Source organism: Aythya fuligula, chromosome 10, assembly GCF_009819795.1.
Source record: "Aythya fuligula isolate bAytFul2 chromosome 10, bAytFul2.pri, whole genome shotgun sequence".
NCBI lineage: Eukaryota > Metazoa > Chordata > Aves > Anseriformes > Anatidae > Aythya > Aythya fuligula.
The window spans coordinates 12106916-12127649 of NC_045568.1; the positions used below are offsets into that span (position 1 = coordinate 12106916).

General features: G+C 41.9%; 1 protein-coding gene across 7 annotated transcripts in view; it reads left to right on the forward strand.

Moving 5' to 3' along the window:
• The window catches only part of SLC6A6 (solute carrier family 6 member 6), a 51514-nt gene that overhangs the window by 10633 nt on the left and 20147 nt on the right, over positions 1 to 20734 (forward strand). For 5 of the 7 annotated variants that reach the window (XM_032194406.1, XM_032194409.1, XM_032194404.1 and 2 more), the window contains 3 exons: positions 13477 to 13716; positions 14397 to 14531; positions 16763 to 16997. In XM_032194406.1, the coding sequence (XP_032050297.1) occupies positions 13488 to 13716; positions 14397 to 14531; positions 16763 to 16997 (599 nt within the window). In that variant the 5' untranslated portion in view covers positions 13477 to 13487. Of the gene's footprint in view, positions 1 to 759; positions 817 to 13476; positions 13717 to 14396; positions 14532 to 16762; positions 16998 to 20734 lie in introns of all 7 variants that reach the window. The other 2 variants (XM_032194405.1, XM_032194403.1) reach the window with 1 other exon arrangement.

Genomic DNA, 20734 nt, shown 5'->3' on the forward strand with positions numbered 1-20734 from the left:
AGCCAGACACCTTGTTCAGGGATCGGTCCTGCTGACCTTGAAGCCTGTGGCACTGCTGCTGTAGATCTGAGGCCCTGCGTAGGCAAAATCCCAGTGGCCTGCTGCTGGTCTTACTGCTCCACTCTTGCTAATGAATAGCACTGCCTTAGTGGACTGTACAAGTGTATACAAGTGTTACACAGAACTTGTCTATATAGGATTGTTTCCTCCATTAAATTTTCTCAGTGTGAAGGAAAACTCCATTAGCACTCTGAAGCCATATTCTTTCTGTGGTAATCACAGGTTGTGCTGTAGCCCAGGCTCATTTGAGTGGCCTTGATAAGGGAAGAAGAATTTTCTTGCACGCAGTTTTCTTCTGCTGCTGCACAGACCCTGCTTTTAAGCATCTCTGATGGCTCATTAATGGTAAAAACTTTCTTGGATTTCCAGTCTACTCCTGCTTTGGGGCAGACTCACTGAAAGACAGATGCTTTGTTAGTTTTGTTTCCTCCCTTAGTAAGAAACTTGGAGCTGCCTTTTAAGCGGAGTAAGCATAGGAAACACAGCTTTCTCAGGCAGGGAGAGCATTCAACACCTTAAAGAGAACTGCCTTTGTGTCCATCTAGGAGGTTGCCTTCCCATGTTAGGGAAGAGAACCATTTCTGTCATACATACTTCTGGGTTTGCTCTTTCATGGGGTGCTGGCAAATGGAAAGCTTGATTTTTGCCAGGTGCTGAGTGCCTTCTGCAAGGTATTGAGTGCCCTCCTATCCTTTGCAGCCAAAAAGGAATTGATTGCTCTTGGCATCAGGCAAATTTGGACCCAGAAGACCACAGGTAGTATTTACCAGTTATTTATGTGCATTTGCATGCCAGAGGTTGTCTGAATTGATTTTCCTAGAATAAAAGAGACTTCAGGATTAATGGTACTTGGCCTGCTGCTAAAATCATTATTTTATATTTTGAAAATAATAATAATACAATAATAAGCATGACTTTTATTGCATTGCCATAGGGAAATTACCCTCTTCCCCCACACCCACCTCCCAAATCCCCAAATTAACTACAGCCCAAGTAACTAGTAGCTCTTTAGAGCCATTGCAAATGTGTGAGTGATATACCCTGAATGAGCACCACACGCCAGTGGCACAGTGAGTCACAGGACACATTGTGGAAAGCAATAATTGCTTGGCATGCATTGTAACATTCATTAGTTTTTTTGTTTGGTTTTCTTTAATGAATATGTTTTTACTCTGACAATAAAATCAGTGTTGTCTGATATGCTGACACCAGAGTTTGTTGCTTATTTTTTACTTAACCAGGAGCCTACCTACTTGTCACTCACTGCACACACCTTCTGAATCTGTTTCTTTCCAGCTACTTGTATTGTATATATGCAGTATCAGAATAAGAAGACTGAGCTTTCCATTCAGTATTGTCTTTTCACTTTGCGTTAATCCTCTTCTCCCCTTAAATCCACATCTTCTTTCTTTGTCTGATAGGGTAATTCAGACTGGTTATAAGGGGAAAAAAGTTCACCCTGAGAGGAGTGAAGCACTGGGACGGGTTGCTCAGAGACTGTACAGTCTCCACTCTTGGAGATTTCAGAGCTTGACCATCAGCAAACCAGTCTGATTTTGATGTTGGCCCTGCTTTGAGCAAGAGGCTGCACTACAGAAGTCCCTTCAACCTAAATTATTTTATGGTTCTGTTTAATGCCCGGTTCCTGTTCTGATTCAGCAAAGGCAATGTGGTATCATTAACTCCTTGCTCCCTGTTGGAGTCCACTGTCATTCATCTCAGCATAGAACAGGAGTGACCTCATGAAGGTCAATGAAGTTACAGAAGTTTTACTCATGGAGGATCAAAATCAAATTGTAAATGGTAACCTCAGATGAGAGGAGTACGTGAAATTTGTGTATCTCTGCATTTAGTTGGAATTTTTATCACCACCTTCAGGAATTGCACTTGAGATCTCTTTAAATCTTCATTAGGTGCCAATTGAAGTTACCAGTTAAAGAGTTTCATACATAATTATATCAGGATGATAGATATTTAAAAAGTAGAGATCATCTTTTTTTCCCTTTCCGCTACAAATCTCTTTCTATAGCAGTGCAGCCTCAAGCAGTCTTGAAGAGAGCTCTGGGGTATTTGGGATTTAGCGAGTCACCAACTGGCCTCGCTGTGCCGTTACGTGCTGCTCTCCTCGTGTGGCTGAAGCCACGTGAGGGACTTAATGCTGCACAAAGCATCTGCTTCTCAGCTGAACGCCTTCCCAGCCCTGCAGCTGTCTGCCAAAGAGCTGGGGATGTGCAGAGGGGCGTCTGTGAGCTCTACAGGACAGCAAATTCTCATGTGCTGGTCCATATGCAAGCAAAAAAAATCCTTTTGTCAGAATAACTTTATTTTAATGGTGCTTAAAGAAAGCAAAAGCATGCTGAGATTCACCATATCTGTTCTAGGGAATTTTCAATACTGATCTGCTTCCTACATAAAAAATGTAAGAGACCTCCAATTGCTAGGAAGAAGAAATACGGCAATAGTTTTATGGGGTTGCTCTTTCCATATAATTTACCCAGACAATTTGAATTTCTCTGTATCTTTATAATCAATAAGTATGTTGCTTATGCAAACAACTTATTTCCCCTCAGGCTTTGTCAAAAATGAAGCTGACAAATAAGGTTACCTTAGTGGATGGAAAAAAAGTGAATACAGGCAATCAAAAGAATTTTTTGTCCCTTGTTATGCAAGGCAGGATTTGAAAAGCAAGATTTAACAGGACAGACTTGCTTTCATATACTTTTTCTAGTGATTGCTGCCTTCCCTCCTTTGTGACTACATCAATTCTCTCTCCCTGTACCAATCCTCCTTTAAATGATGTACCAGGTTGCTCCTTCAAATGTGAAAAAGGTGTTGTGTCATGTAGAGGGACTATAGATAGTAGCATAAGATACTGTTAATTACTCAGTGGGGTTCAGGATTTTTTACTCTTCCACTCTTCCTACAGTAAATACAAACTAGAGATTGCAAGTCCGACTCAATAGACAGGATGATACTCACATGAGGAATATAAAGTAATACATGTGAGTGAATCACTTGCATTTGTGCTTCTACAAAACTATCAGAATTTCACATAGCTCTTACCTGGTAACAAAAATCTAGACAGGTAAACTGAAGGAAGTTCTCTTGCTTTCTATCATCAGCTTACAAATGGAGTGTTTTTATGGCTCTCTCAGCTGTTCGTCACGTACCCATCATTTATGCTGGAACTGCAAACAGTTTTCCACCTGTCTATTTATAGCTCTTTTGCACATGAAAAAAAAAAAAAAAAAGTAATGAAAAACAATTGTAGTCATGTTGAAAACAGCTTTGGATATTAAAGGTTAACGTGCCGCATTCGTATCTCGTTGTAAGCATTTTCACTTACATGAAATTGCACTAAGAAAGTATTCATCCTCGATGGTTCGGCTTTATGAACTGTGTCTGAACTGGTAAACAGGAGTAGGGTAAGTTTACAGTAGTCAGGTTAGGACTATAAAAGCAACCTGCAATGAAAGCCATCAGCTGGTATTTGTTTGAAAAGATAAGAGAGAGAGAAAACCGCTCATGATGTTCATATAATGTCATGCTATATTTGGGAATGCTTACCTGCAAAAGCCAGCAGAAAAGCAAGTGCCTGTAGCCCACGGGAGTGACACTGGTGTGAAGGTAGGACTGCAGATATTCATTTTATACTAGAGTCAGCCTCGCTCTTACGAAATTCCCTGCACGGGCAGCAATGCCAGTGTGAATTCAGTGGGGCTTTTGTCCAAGTAGTGTGTGGGATCAGGATGTTGTTTGTGCTTGGTGTGGGCTCGGCACTTTGCAGCCCATGGTATGCAGAAGTGGTTTATATGTTCCTTTCCTTAGAGAAGTGGAGTATTTGTTCTGGTGCTGTCTGGTTTTCATATCTCTTGACATAAAAACGATCGCAGCTCTCTGTACTGATGTCAAAGGGCATCTGTGGCTAGGCAGAGCTGAAAGTACACCTCAGATTAGAATTCGTCCCGAATCGTGGGATGTTTCCAAGTATATTGGTTCAGTGATCAATACAAAAGTCTTACTTCAAACTGGGACCATCAAAATAGATGGGAAATGATCAAGAATTTGTGATTTTTCATGAAATTATGCCCATGGAGAGGCCTGTAGAAGCTATTGATCTCCCTCCTGACGTGCCCTCCGTGAGCACAGCCGTGGTGTGGGGGCTGCCAGCTGCCTTCAGGAGACAGAGCTATGGCTGGAGCCTGTGCCAAGGCTGTTCTGGGATTCCACAAAAAAAATGCCAGCATCCAGCCTTGCAAGCAAGCACCTGGCACCAGCTGCACAAAAACAAATAAACACCACAATGTCTACACAGCTTTTTTTTTTTTTTTTTTTTGTGAAAGTCACCAGTTCACGGACCTGTTTTGCAAATTTATGTTCACTCTCTGAGCTCGTTCATCAGCTTTGTCACTTCTGCTTTTAGCATATCCTCTACAGAAATCCCCCCCCTCTCTGTTAGGTCTGCTGTATCAGTAGTTTCAGATTCGTTTCCTGTGTGAAACTTCATGTGCTTAAAGTTTCTGTTCCATTTTTTTTTTCCTTGAAGAGAAGAAAAACAACAACAATGAATTAAACCTTGGTGTGCTTAGGAAATCTTTCACAGCTGATGTCTGTGTGCAGTGGTGCTCGGGTTGGGCACCACATCCACCTGAGTACCACAGCTCCCCCTCAGCCTGCGTCAAAGTCTTCAGCCTTTTTTTGTCACTGTCTCGTATTTTTGCTGATAATTGCTGCCAGCACCGAAATCAAGACCGAAATCAAAAGTAGCTCACTCTTATCATAAAGTTTTAGAGCTCATGGCTCTGTCCTCAGGGCTTTGTAACCTTGTCAGGCTTTATAGGCCTGTGGTGGGCCTAGCACCGTGGATCGCATGCGGGTAATGGCTTTGTTCCTGCTACAAGCTGGCCCGCCATTTTCCACCCACAGCGCTGTGTTGCACACAGCTCTTCCTTTCTTTAATGTGCTCTGTCAAAAATCTGAAAAACCAGGTATTGTGCAGACGGGTACAGGAACAAAGAAGAAGGAGGATTATTCTCCCCCACCAATGGTACTGGCACCTAGATTTGTGAGAACAAGGTGCTGTATGACCTGTTTTAACAGCTGCCGCAGGTGGGATGGAGTTCTGCCCTTGGTTTTTGTTTAAATTGAGATGAATGGACAGAAACAATAAAAAGTAGCTCTGTCTTTGTATTGACGTGTCCTAGGTAGATATGGCAACAGCCTGGTTACAAAGCAGATCAAAGCCTTTAGTGGGTATGGAAAACTTGGCTTGTTTTTCCAAAAGCATGTACTCCTGTATATATGTCTGTTTTCTTCCTATTTAGAAAGTATACTGGAAAAGCACAGCAATCTTCAGAAAATTGCTTAAGAAAAATTACTGAGCACTAGCATTGGTATACCCAGTAAATTTAGGACTAAATGTAGTAATTAAAAAAAAAAAAAAAAAAAAAAAAAGAACAGGTGAGGCTGGAATGATTTATTCCCAAGGGGAAAAAAAAAAAAGAAAAAAACACTTCAAAACAATGAATTCATACAATTAATATCTCATTTGCTTTACTGAATGGCTACTTTATTGTTTCTCTACCATGCACTGAGGCATGGCTCTGTTACGATAGCACAGAGAAGGCTCTCAGACATTAACATGCACTGTAAGTGTCTTGCAGATGTGTCACATAGAATCAATACATTATTAACCACATGCAAAAAATTCAATAGGCGCAGCACACAACACTGACTATTCAAGTTCATAAGCTTTGTGAGCGTTAAGATTTTTGTCTTTTTTTTTTTTTTTTTTTTATAGGAGGATGAGAGATGTCTTTTCATAGTTTCTGATGTGGTTCATTAGGGGCAGTAGAACTGGTTTAATCGACACTGAGACTTGAGAATTGCAGTCCACTGAGCAGCAGACCTTTAGAATAAAAAATAAGATACAAGAATGCTTGTTCCTTTAGTCAAAAGTTAGGTAACTGCAAGATGCAAGCTGGTTGAAAAGGTGAGGATGTGCACAGCTCACTGAGTCACCTTTGACAATGCCCTCACTTGGAAATCCATCACTTTGCCCCACCACTTGAATACACTCCTGCATTTTGTTAAGAGCCCTTTCTTAAAGATGAAGGCTTCGAGAGGTGGTATCATGCAGTGAATTAATGTTTTTTCACTTTGACAACAGGAGAGCTGGTAAAGCAGAGAGAGTACGCAGGGAAAGCAGCAGGGAGCTGGTGCTTCATTGCAGCCTATTGACAGTCAGGAGGCTGTTAGCTGGCACCCAGAGGCATTAAATTAGGTCAGCAGTTGGCTTCATGTGAACAAAACCAAGTGGTAACTGGATGTTCTCCCACACATAATTACCAGTACGGTGTACCAGGGATGAGCACTCCATTCATTCTTTCTCCCTCCACCAACCCTTTCTCTGTGGTCCTTTTTGCAAGAGTTGCCCTTGGGCTTTTGTCTGTGAGGGGAGGACAGAGCAGGAGGACAGCAGCTTTCTGGTGCAGGACACTTGTTTTCTCACTAGGATACAGGAGACACTGTGCCCACTGAAAAATTTTGGTAGGGTGCAACTCTGACCAGCGTGATCCAGTTTGCCTCGCTGCATCCCTTGCTCTTCTTTGCTGACCTCTGCGGAGGCCAGGGCTGACCTGGGACCTCTCCCTGGAGAATCAGGCTCTGTTTTCCATCACTCTGGGGCTGGGAAGCATCACCTCCACCTCAGCCCTACTGTTTAGGAACAGGATCTTGTTCCCACTGAAGTGTGACTACAGTGGATCATCATTCTCCTTTCCACCCCACACAACAGGAGGGGAGTTTTTAATTTCCTCCCATTGGGCACATCTCCTGGGCTGGCTGTAACTGTTTTATTTTTTCAGATGAACAAGTATAACAAAATGAGCATCTAGAGTATTACATGACTGCAAATTTTCTGCTGCTGAAATCTGAGCAAAGATTCAGGATTTCATAACAGTTCAGAGCTGTAACATGGTACCTACTTGAGGCATGTGAAGAACCTGAGTGGAAACACCACAGAGAAAAAAAATATGTGGGAAAAAAAGATACCTTTTGTCCAGACCACAACTGATGAAAAAGAAATTGCATTAAGCCCTGGGCTTTCCTTTCAGAATAGACTGTAGCTTTATGAAGGAGTGCATTTTCCTGCGAGAACGTTTTCTGCAGCAGATTTTCCAGTCAATCTTAGAAGGCTAAAAAATGGTGAGAAGGGAGATGGCAGAAGTTGGAGGGAAAACTGAGAAAGAAGAAAGGACAAAGAAAGAAGAAAGGACTGAGAAGAAGAATGGATAGATATTTAAATAAATACACACAGGGAAAAACAGAGGGATCCATTAAAGACAAAGAGAATATGGTTAGATGGAGTTCAGGCATTGTTAAGAAGAGAGTTAGAATATGCCATAAAAGCAGGGATATTGTTTTTCAGAAGACTTAGATATTTTGTTCGATGAAGCAGAAGGAACTGAGATACGAGTTAAGGACAATTAAGGAAGTCAGGTGCTCTTTGGATACTGGTGTGGCCTCAAGGGCTGCCAAACATAAGGGGTTTTTCTTCTGCAGATCAGAAAGACTTGCACTAAAGGCATAAGTTTGATCAAGGGGCTGTTTATTTTAATCATGTATTGATTGGCTTAACCGCACTGCTCCTTGAGGGAGGGAAAGCTGTCAACATAAAGAATTACAGCTTTCAAAGTTCCAAGTAATCCTAGGAAATGAGCCAAATATAATAAATGCAGTTTTATTTGGGACCCGATCCTACTACTGTTGAAATCAATACCAGCTTTTCCATAGCTTTCAGTGAGAGTTGGGGCTGCTTTTTCGAAAAACAATTCCTCTGATCCAGCGATCAGTGTAGCTGATTTTGAAATAGTCATGAATATGAATATGAAACTCAAAGAAAATAAAAGAAAAAAGGCACCAACCAACAGATCTAGAAAATCTCTGTTTTAAAGGGAGGTTGATTTTGTTTTGCAAGATATGAAAGAAAAAAATGGCAGAAAAATAAAAGAAATTATAATTTTTAAAGAGGTAGCGAGCTTAAGCAGGGTTAGAAAAATTAATTACAATGTGATAAACAGATGTCCTTCAAAAGCCATTGCGATTTTGTGCCAAGGAGAAAGCACTGAGGAGCTCAAGATACAGAGTCTTCTGCACAGGCTGAACTTAGTAGAAAAGGATCCTTGAAAGCAAAAGCAGTGTGTGTGCACATCATGGTACAAGAATAGTCCAGAAAATCAGCAGTACAGATGTGCAGTCATTCCTCAGGCAGAATTCCCATGAAGGCCGGAGACACTCTGAGTATGTACTTTGCTTTTAGTTTTGTAATGGAGGAAGAAGGTATACAATAAACATTCGGTTACGATTCTAGTCACAAATTCAGTATATCCAATCCCTATTCAAAGTTTACATGTAGTGACCAAAAAAGAAGTAGCTCATTTTCTGTGGTTTATGATCTTCAGATATGAGACAGGACATGCATTTTAGCATGCACAAATATTTACATATGTCTAACTGTGTGTACAGGCAGACCTTGATTTCTGTGTATCCATCAGGGTTTGGAAAACCACTTTTTTAAGACTTGATTTTTAAAGATTATTGAGTGAGGTAACATTGAGTGAGGTAACATCTGCGATGAATTTGTCCCTGGGGCTCCTCCTGGAAGGTGTTACCCTATGTTGGTCTCCTGTCTCTGGCTATACGAAGCCTGGAGTGGATCATAACTGTAATTCCAGAGCAGAAATTGAACAGTGTATTTTCAGATGTGTAATCCATGGGTTGTCTATCAAAAAAAAGTCAGCGGTTCAGCAGTAATGTGAGTTATGTCAGTCTGCACAAATGTCCGCACTGGTGGCCTTCCCCCATCTGCATCTCATCATCTCAGGCCTCTGCCCAGTGCCTCCCCTTTCCCCTACCCCTCAGTTTTTGCATGTTATGAAGGATTACATTTCAATGCCAGTGTTTTTTAAAGGGTATGGGTTATCTGAGGTACAGGCTGTACGTGCAAAGATATGATAGTTGTGTCACAGGAGATGACCCAAGCCGGGTTAGCTGCGAAACCTCTCTGCTTATGGCTAATCTTTTGGTATTTTCAGCTCACCACCAGGGAATGTCATGGAGGGCAGCAGTTTGGGTTGTCACAGGGGGTGCTCTGCGTGAGGAAATTCGTGTGCCAGGCACACAGGACAGACACGTGGTTCTCCTGCAGGAGGAGAGGAGCCCTTGTACCACAAGCAGGTGCTTGAGGCATGCAATGAGACCACGCTGGCTCCCTTGTTGTATTTTTCCACATTTTAGTAGCATCAGTTTGACAATCCATAACTTCATCCTCAGTTAAATAGGGTTTGTACCAGGGTAAATGAGAGCAGATTCTGGGCCTGGCTCAATCCGGACCCTTTCTCCCCTTGCTTTTGGGTCAGGCTGAAGCTGTTCAGCTGCACTCAGCCTAGTAGCATGCAGCAAAGGGCAGGGTTGACTGCTGCTTTTTATTTATCCATATTAAGTTCATCAGATGAAGCCAGAGCTTCCTGGGGCCATCCGAAGCTTCCTGGAGCGGGTACTCTCCCAGGCAGCCGTGTCTCCTGGAGGCAGCCGTGTGTCTCCGGGAGGCAGACATGTGCCCCAGACTTGAATCGCTCCTTTTGGACTATGTGGTTGTAAGAGCATTTTCTTACAATATATTTCCTTGGGGGAATCAGATGGACTTAGATCTCGGATACCATCCCCACTAAGTGATACAGTAAAAATAACCTATTATTCTCTGGTTCTGACCTGGGCGGTGACAACATATTGTTTCAGCATCTCTGTCAGACTATTTCCCTTAAGAGCCATTTTAACCTCACCCAGTGGGACATAACTAAAGGAAATGAAACTCCAACCCCATTAAGGAAAAAAGACAATGCCTTTCACTAAACAAACTTGATTTTCTTGGCTTTTCTTTGCCAAGGAGAATCGCCCGTACCCCCCACCCTTGCAGCCTTTGTAGACAGTTCCTGTAATTGGGAATGTCTGGGTGGACACCAATGGTTGGCAGCAAAGGGGGATAAATCCGACATCCCTTGAACGTGACATGGGCTGGGACTGCAGTCCCAGGTGGCCGCTTAGCGTCAATTCCTATGGTACTGGTCGACGGTACGTGCCTGCCAGCCACAGCTGCCGGCCCTCGAAACACAATCAGGGGTTTAGCAAGACTAGATCAGAGATACACAGCAAAGCTGGGCTGGTGCTAATTTTGTGCAGGTGTTAGATCGCTACTGTACTGTGGCCCACTATCTAGAGCTGGTGACTTGCAACAAAATCATAGTGGTCCGTCTCCTGGCACTCATCAGGTGAAGCACCGACCCCAAAAGCAAGCGTGGGCTTGAGGATGTGCCATTTGCATGCTAAGAGAGGGATCACTTTCTGTCTTTGCATGCCAGCTAAGGTTGGAACAAAATTTACATGCAGTAATTAGGTTTTCAAGCATATCCATTAATTTGGGGTGTCTTAAGACAAATTAGAAATCCCTTTTTAAAATGCAGTCCCACGCAGTTACAAAGTAGGTGTCTGGGGAGGCACCATCTCACACGTGGTGTGCAGGTAATTAGGACAAACCACGGGGTGATCGGCTTGTCCCAGGGAGAATTAGGGTACACAGAATGTGAAAAACTGCACATTCTGGGTAGCACTGAGTAACACCTGGGTCAAAGTCAATCTGCAGTGGAAAAGATTAGAGCCAGCAAAAAATAAATGAACAGCTCTGTATTGCAGGATAAAAGTAGACTGCAAATATTGCAGTCCTGGAGCAGGTTTTCATCTTGGAGGCAGCTAATGTCTGTAGTTCCCCTTGTTTTTTTTTTTTGACGTACAGGTTCTCCACATACCCAGTGCTCTGTTTTGGGGTATTTCCAGTAGCAGTCCCCATGGGGAGCAGTTAAGCTCCTCTTTCAAACCTTAATCCTGCGGGGTTCTATAAATGTATGTATCTCTGCGCCCTGATAAGCAAGTTTATGGCTGTCCCAGCAGTTCACCAAATAAATGAAAAACCAGACAGTGCCCTAAGCAGTAGATGTGAGTCGTGCCCTCTTTTGCACCCTTCCTTCCCCTGCTGATGAGCGTTTCGGTAACCCTTGTGAAGAACAACTTCCATGAGAGACCGTCCGAATGCCCTCCATTCCTGAGCCCAGAATAGCCTGTTGCCTGATGGTTATGACATTCTCCTGCTAGATGAAAGATAAGGATTTGAGCAGCACAAATAGCAGAAGAAAGTGAAATCAGGCCTTCCCCATGCCAGGTTGACATTGCGTTGGGAGCAGGATGTCAGTCACCTTGTAGGCACCTCTATAAAGAGAAGTACTTACACTTTTTTTTTTTACTTTTTTTTTTTTTTTTCTCCCACAGTCAATGGCTGTGGGAGAAAATGGATGGATGATACAGGGTGGTACCTGTCTGGGGCACGTAGTGAGATGCCAGTGTCCCAGGGAGGATAAAACTGTTGTGAATCCCTCCCAGAGGCACCTGCTATATCTCCATGCACAATACTAGGAGCACAAGTTAGCAGTTGTGGGTTAATTCCCCAAAGCAGGTAGGTACCTAAAGGCTCTCACAGAGCTGCCCTTACCACTTTCATTCAGTCACTGCACTAGTTGGTTTCATACCGTGTCTCTTAACAGCAGGCAGTAGGAGATCTTTCAGAGGAATAAATGTCCTGCCCCACACCCCTACAGTGGGTGATGGGGACCCACCACCCTCAGATTAATTTTCTCCTTCTGTGAGCTCTCTCTGCTGTTGACTGGGAGGTATTGCAGTTGCCTGTAACACCTCTGTGCAGCCAGCAGTGGCACTTTTTTTATTTTTTTTAAAAAAAAAAAAAAAAGAAAGAAAAAAAGTAGAAAGGCATAATGATTAGCACCGGGAAGATTAAAGTTCCTTTTTAGATCATGGCCTGATAGCAATTGCTGTCGCAGTAACTCCTTTGCAAAGACCTCGAGTATATCAGGAGGGAGAATATTAAGCTTCTGTGGTTTGCCAAAATGTTAGCCTTCTGAATCTTTCCATGGTGGATGGAAAGATTTACGGGTACAGTGATGCATATCTATCTCAGAATCATGTTTGGATTAAAAACTTCCTGCAGAGCTAATGTCAACTCAGGTTTCAGGTCACTGCTACAAGCTAAATCAGGTTAGAGATCAAAACCAGCAAGGAGGTAGGAGGCTTGCAGCTATCAACTGGGATAATCTGAGGCATGATTTTTTATGACTGCACCCATAATGACATGTACAAGCTGGGAATGGCTGTGGTCTGGAATAAACTTGTTGGTTTGCCTGGATCTGGTGAAAATTTCACATGCGTTTCAGCATCAAAATACCATGCAAAAATAACTGGTCAGATCCAGCTAAAGTCACTTGAGTTATATGGGGAATTAATTAGCTTTATATGTCTGAATTCTGCTTTAACATAAAGATTACTCACTGTTCCTAAATTGTTTTCATTAAGCAATCCACATAAAAAGACACTTGTTAGATGTAATAATCCTAGCTGTTATTATTTTACACAGTCTATGTTTTTTGTACATTATATATATAAATTATAAAGCAAGTTATGGTTTAATATGGTTTGGGTTTTGCATCAGGTGACTTAAGCCACTGGATTTTTAATTAACTAAGGAGCAATCATTCATGGCAAACTGTTCAATTGCATAGGTGCAATAATTGAATCTAAAGGTTTATTTTTGTCCATTTATTGATGTCAAGGGAAAACAATACGGTTATGAAAATGGAATAAACTGAAAAGATTCCTTCAGCTGCTGCAGGTTGATTAGGACAAATGACTTTCCATTCCAGTTTTTATGAATGTACAGTTTTCTGAAAGGTTTATAATACCACAGGGAAAGGAAATTGCAGGTAATATATGATGCAGGATGGCTCATAGTTGTTGGGAAATAGACGAAAATGGTTTTATCTGAAAATGTGCGATGTACTGTTCTGCTGTATTTCACTTCAACTCTTGAGAAGGAATCAGACGCAGTGATTTGTACCTTGTTATGGGCATGGAAACAGCCTGAGACATTTACCTGTGTTGCAGATAGAATCTGTAATAGAGTCAGGGCTCAGTAAGCCCTCTCACCGACGCAGCGTGCAGTCTCACTCACCTTTTGCCTGTGGCCAGCAGGTAGGCAGCAGCACCAAGTCCTTGCTGTCCCCTGCGTTGCACTGACAGCAAGGAGGTGACCACAGAGTCCCGTGGTGGTTTGTCCACCCTGGTCAGCAAAGGCAGCAGATGTATTTTCATATCTCAGTTTGATAAACAGCACTGTCTTTTATGGAACTGAGTTTTGTTAAATAGTTCATGCAGTGTTAGAGAGCTTTACCAGTAAAGACTGTTTAATAAACCCACCTTTTTTTCTTTTTTCTATTTTTTTTTTATATTTTTATGCAGAAAGCAGAAATATGGCAACAAAGGAAAAGCTTCAGTGTTTGAAAGATTTCCACAAGGACATCCTCAAACCTTCCCCTGGCAAGAGCCCGGGGACACGGCCTGAGGACGAGGCAGAAGGAAAGCCGCCCCAGCGGGAGAAGTGGGCGAGCAAGATTGACTTTCTGCTGTCCGTGGCTGGTGGATTTATTGGTTTAGGCAATGTCTGGCGGTTCCCGTATCTCTGCTACAAAAATGGCGGAGGTGAGTCTTTATTTCTTTCTCATGAATCAGTCTCTCTGCCTTGTACTTACTGTTTCCAGTGCCTTCCTTCTGTTTTTTAAAAAAGAAATGAAAAACCTGTTTTCTGCATTTTTCACCAGTATTTGGGAGAGATTATTTTATTACTAATAGCTTCTGTTAAAACTTAGCTATGGAAAAACAACAACAGCAATTTAAAATTTTATACTACTGAATCTTTTATGTTCTTTTATTCTGGTCTAATTGAGTCTGAGTTTTAACCAAAAGATATGCTGTTATTATAGACCAGTAGCCTAAGTCATGCACTGCAAAACCGGAGTAACTCGAAGTAAGGGAGTTACTCTAAGTTAATAATAAGACAAAACATCAAACAATGGTTTCTGTTAGATTTCAAAATAAAAGCATTCTCAGTCACGTGAAATTATTGTGTGCCTAACCCAATTGTTATTGCAGATTTTCATCTTAAAAAGGTAAGACAATGCCCTTTCATTTGTGTATATCCACTTCACTTACAGTGTTTGAATATGAGAAAAAGTACCTCCAAATTAAGATTATTAAATACTGATATTAAAGTAGCATATATGTTTCTTTGTTTCAGTATGTCTGATAACAAGTTTTTAAAACTATCCTGTGTAGAGCCACTCACTTCATCTCAATTTTCTACTATTATGTTCTCTCAACAGGTGCATTTCTTATACCTTATTTCATTTTCCTGTTTGGGGGAGGTCTTCCCGTGTTTTTCCTGGAGGTGGTGCTAGGACAGTATACCTCTGAAGGTGGAATTACATGCTGGGAAAAGATCTGCCCTATTTTCACTGGTTAGTACCTTTCGTTGTCCCTTACTGCTTAAAGACACCTCTGTAAACCTGATAACAGCAGTGCAATGTCCCTTATATCTATTCATTCAGCTATTTGCTGTAGTAATTGAAAGTATGATATTGTTTCCTGGAAAGGTAGAAGTCAGAGAGTCTGAAGGACAAAGTGAGGTATTGATTTTGATGCTATCATCTTGTTAACTGGCAGAGCTGTCAATAAGCAAGAAAGAAATTGCATTTTATGCCTTAAAAAGGCAACTGCACATTTGGTTCATAGGTACTGGAGAATCTGTTGTTTTGGAAGACTAGAGCCTTTTAAATGCCTTTTTCAGAAACCGTCTTCAAAATATTATTCTGGTCAGGAAATCAAAATACTTCTGCCATATGAAAGTTTATCACTGACGTCATCCGTTTATGACTGATATAACCAAAACCTGCACAGTATTTTGTGTAGAATTCAGGAACGGGACTTTCCTCATAACTGAGTTGGTCCTGGCAAATGGTTGTGTTTGTCTCCTGTTATTCAAGGGCCTTTGCCAGCAGAAAAATTACACAAAACCCACAGCAGTTATGTGTATGCCACTCTGAAAGTTAACCAGAATGAAACATCACAGACAGGTTAGCAACATTACTGAGGATGCTGCCTTGTGTTTAGATTACCCTCAACAGCCTGATAATACAGACAAAACTATAAGGAATATTTGCATTAAATAGTGGAGCACTCTTCTTTTACAAATCCCATTTGGAAAGGGTGAGGATTTCTTACTGAAATGTCTCTAGCTCTGCCACTGTGGCTGTTACAGATTTCTCTCTCCCCTTACATCACCCCAGGCAGCAGGAGGGGTTTTCTCCAGGGTTCACACTCCCACCTAATACTCAGAACGCTACTGAACTTGATGTAATTATGCTGCTTTAGTTCCATTTTCTTCCTCCTCCTCCCACTTTCGTGAAACCTTTTCTTTGGAGGAGGAGGAAAGAATGTTCCTTGTTTAAATAGCAATCTCCCAGGCATCCGTAAAGAGAAATTGTCACTCTAATAATGTGACTAACTGTATACCCTGAATGAAATGCAGCTGCATAGAATAAATACCACTTGCTCTGGTTGTTTTCACCTGTCATAAAGTTAATCGCTGGTGGTAATGACTCCTGTTACAGTAAGGTTTCAAACTGTAAAATATGAGGCAAGTGCTAGGGTAGCCATCAGAATGATGTTAAAGGGAACCTCATGGGCTTTTCATCCCCTTCAGAGTCTGGTCAATGTTTTTAAAGGAAAACTTTTTTTTTCCCCCCTGTTATTGCTAAATAGCAAACTACATAAACATTTTGGACATTAACATTTTATATACTAAAAGATTTTCAGAAAATGAGACTTTCCAGAGTCCTTTCATTTTGTATTTACAAAAATAGTGACTGTTTCTGACTTAGCTCCATGTGGCATGGATCTGCCAGTGGGGCATAACTGCCTAGGCAGGAGAGATACAGTTGTGGTATTTAATTAAAGCCTCCACCAGAACAGCATTCCACCACCTCCCTAAATTGTATAGGACTCAGACTTATCTGCCCGTAACCCTGCTTTTAAAAACAAACAGGGAACATTTTTTATCGTCAAATATTGATAGCAGAGTTAAACATTGATCTAATTAACCATAACAGCTAAAAATATCATGCTTCCTTTGCACAAGTGAAATTGGGGCAGAAACAGCAGCTTTTATGTTGATAGCTCTGGAATTTTCCTTTTTAACACATTCAAGAGTTGTCCTTTTTTTCACGTACACAGAGCCGAACCTGTCGATAAGCATGAGTGGTGCAGCCAAGCTGCCTCCAGGGAAGCTGCGTGGGGGGACAGTGCGTCGAGAGTGGGGTTGCCCAAGAAGGTACCCAAGGTGTGAGATGGTGTAGCTCCCAAATAAGCAAAGTGTGATGCCTTGACTTCCTTCTAATAAAGCCTGAAATACCGTTGGTAGTGTAAAGTTGGGCAGCCCTCCCCTTCAGTCCCAGCAAGCTGAAGCCTGAAGCTCAAAGTTGAGCGCCAGTACTAGTCAAAGGCAGTGGCAGGGCTGTGCTTATGGGTGATGGAATTGAGTTCAGTATCCAACAGATATGTGGTAGAGTGGGATACAAGTCCACAACATGGCAGGAAACAGCAATGGCACCAGATACTTGAAATCACAAGGCATCCTAAGAAGGAGTGGCTGTCACGTCTGTGCATATTTCTTTTTTCTTCCCCTCTCCAGGAATTGGTTATGCTTCCATAGTGATTGTGTCCCTTCTGAACGTGTACTACATTGTGATCCTGGCCTGGGGACTCTACTACCTGTTCCAGTCGTTCCAGAGTGTCCTGCCATGGGCACACTGCCACCAGAAGTGGAACACGCCAACCTGCGTGGAAGACACTCTCAGGAAGAACAAAACACTCTGGATATCACTGAATGCCACTAACTTCACCTCTCCTGTCACGGAGTTCTGGGAGTAAGTACCCCCATCTTCACGGCACCTTTGGGGTGCTTTGGTGGTATGCTGAAGGTCATGCCTGAGATTTTGCAGAAGTCCCATGAGGAATGTTAGATAGGAGATGAAAATTGCTCCAGGTGTCAATTGTTTCACCACCCTTTGCTACCAGTTCTTGCCCATCCTGAGACAGGCATGTAAGTCTGGGAGCAGTGGAGGAAGTCATTAGATGTATAACTGCATTCAGCCTAGAGAGTACAGGGAAACCTAAAAACCCTGTGCAGTTTCTGGTTTGGAGGAAATCTTGTTCCTTTTTTAGTAGGGATTTACAATAGAAACAGTGACAAATCACCACTTCTGTGGCTGCCTCTTCCCCAGCTGTTGTCATTTGCAATGCACTTTGTGAAGCTGTTAACATCTCTCTTATCAGTTTGACAAAGATGCAAGGCATTGACCTCATCAATAAAACTGACAGAGGTGTTGAACATTGTCGTGTATTGTAGGTTTCTCAGGTCATCTTTGTTACATCATTTTTCTCTGCAGTCTCAGAGGATATTCTGTTTTACTAGATTGTCTGGATTTTGTCAGGGTTAAGCTTCTTATTTCCATTTATTTTTCAAGTTTAGAATTATATTGCATAACCTATTTCTGAACAGGCATAACCTCGAATCTCTGTGTGTTTATGTAGTTGTCAAAACATAGCAGGAGAGTAAGGCACCTATAGGAAAACTTAAATCCAAAGGATCTGCATATAGCTTAGGAAGAAAATCTTTTTTATTTCTTGGCTTGAAGCAATGGTCAATTACGTGTAGAATAAGTTTCTAACCAACCTGACTTTCAGCATGTTTAAAGTCCAGTCTGGTTCCCTGATCAACTTGTACCTACTTCTCTATTTTTAAAAAGCAACTTCAGCCAATAGTCCCAGCAGGAATTATGTTCATGCCAAAGATATTTGGCATGTGTTAGGTTTAGAAAAAGTTATTATGAACTGGGCTAAAATTTGTATCACAAGAGCCAAAATACAATGTGCAGAAAGATCTTGGATGAGCTGTTTGTGGAAATGCACTGGTGACCAGTGTGAGTGACGGGGTGCAGGTTGTAAGAGCAGTTTTCACCATGCCACGAGCACTGTGTTTCCATGCTGAGCGACTGATAATTTCCCAGGTGATTTCCTCCCTTGTTAAGTATGGTGTGAGTTGGAAAATATTGGGGTATTTTGGGGAACTTGAAGGCAATTTATAGTAGAGGAGGAAGCAGTTCTCACTCCTTTGGACTCTCCCACAACGACTTTGAGACTGGGGGCCTGAATCCAAATGAGAGCTGCTTTGGTAGGGTGTCTAAAGGTCTGGGTAACCACACAGCAGATACATGATGGAGGGCCTTGTGCCAGGGCAGCCTGTTTGTGGGTTGGGGAGCACATTTGGTGTGGAGTTTTTAGTTAAGTTTCTTCTAACTAAATCAAGTTGCTGTCCTCAAAACTCCTCTTCAAGCTGAACCAAATCCTTCTGTAGGCACAGCCTTATGTGTAGAGTCAGACTGGAGGTGCCTGAGGCTGAAGGAGAAATCCTTGGTCCTCACAACACTTTCCCCTTCCCTTCATCTTCCATAAATTCGTGTCCCCTCACTGTTTCTTTAGTACAGTCAGAGCAAAGGTTGCTCAGCCATTAGCACTCATGGAGGCAGCTCTCCTTGCACTTTGCAGCCACTTTAACTTTTGTCCTCAAATAGCAGTTTTAAACATCGTGAACTTAACTCTTCCCTGGATTCGTGCCAGGGAGGAGTTTGGCTCCATACTACTACTAATACAGACATACTGTCCATAGCTCACTGTTTCATCACGACTGAGCTGTCCTTAACAGACCAAGCTGCCATCAGGACTCATGCCACTTAGAGAAGTATTAAAAATAGCTGTTCTCTCTGCATAAACAACCATTGGTGTCTTAACGTAGGGACAGAGATCATGCAGCAGCGCTGTAATTAAAGTAACGTAGATTTTACATGGCACAAGCAGTTTTTCCCCAGCCATGCTGCTCTTCTTGATGGTCCTGAAATTAAAAATAATCTCAAGAACTTTATGAGTACTTTGCTGTCATAGACAATGCCAGCTGCCAGCCAGCCAGCTACCCGCATCGAAAGGACAGGTCAATAAATAGCCTTTAACTGAAGATATCCATCTGCTTTGTGGCACAATTAATTCCAATTTAATTCAGGGGGTTGAGTATTTGGTTTCTGAAACCCAATGCCATTTTTATTGTGGGAGATTTATGGAGTATCCTCATCACAACTGCTTTGTAAGGCTAACTCTGCAGAGATATAATTGACCACATTGATGCATTAAAACTCTTCGTGTTGAAAAACACGTGTCCTTCTCAGCCTGGCTGGACATATAGTACAGCCTGACATTTCAGTTCATTTGAATTAATGTTCTGTGCAAATCACATGCTTGCCTGAGCAGCAATAAAAGGGGGTTAAGCAAATCTGGCTTTGTATCAGGGACTTACCTCTTGGTATCACATGCTTCAGGTCTTATTTCTGAAGACTTCATTTTAAAGCCCCAAACCTTAAAGGCTTACACACGTATTAATACATAAAGGATAAGTGTTATGGGGTAATTATGGTTGAACAAAACCTCTGATTGTCTGGTGCTGGCCAAGTGTTTATAAATATTGGGTAATCAGCAGACTTTATTCGTCCAAATCCCAAGAAAGACCATCACATGCTAATGGCATGTAATCCTGAAGGGAGCAACACAAAAACTAAACAAAATCTAGGGCAGCTGTCTCTGCCTTTGGGGCAAATTGAGAATTTTAAAAACCGTTTGATATTCTCCCTGCTTCAGCATTAGTTATTCTTGTCTGTCCAGCGTGAAAGGGTGCTTTGCTTTTCCTGGTATGAAAGGTCCTGTCTGCATTCACATAATTAATGAGCTGGAATATCCTTCAAGGATTGCATAACTCTCCTCATTTTATTTTTGTTTATGTTCTAGAGCCAGTTACAGCTCCTATTACATTTCCATATTGCACATCACTAAAACATACTAGTGTATGAACAAGGTTCGAGAATTCATGGCTGCAACAAACTTGGCCCCAGCCTGTTGCCCCATTGATTATACATGACTGACAGTGACAGCATCATAACTATAAATTATAATTGGCAACAACTTCATGCATAAATGGCGTGAAGTTAGTTGAGCGAGCGTGGCTAAATCTGAGCAGCAGTAGGCTGGGTAACAAAATTGAAGAGCTATCAGCGCAGCCCAGCTTCTGCTCCTTCCCAAACTTGAATTTTCAGGGTATCACAAATCCAGATTGAACACTTCTACTGCAAAAATATGTCAGTTTAAATTTCATGAAAAAAAAAAATAATTATTCAGGCCCCACTGGTAGTTCTGAACAGATTTCTTAAGGTATTTGGCCTCTGTAAGACAAGATAACCCAAGACAGAGAAAGCCAGCATGCCATTTAGTGCTGCCACGCCACAGAGAAGCACCGTAACTGGCTCTCAGTAACCCACTGGGCTGCCCGCTGGACAGGACTGCTGGTCATACTCTAGGTGAGATGACCTTTTGTTTTTAGTTCCCTAATAAAAAGCAACAAAATCTTATCTGAATGCATTTGTAGATATCCTTATTCCAAAATGTATTTGCAGTTAATTATTCATTGCTTCCTGAGAGCTAGCTCTATAGGCTCCTTTTTACATTTGAATTTGCCTCATAGATTGGAAAATGGCCATTTATTTTTTAAAAAGCCACAGAAGGT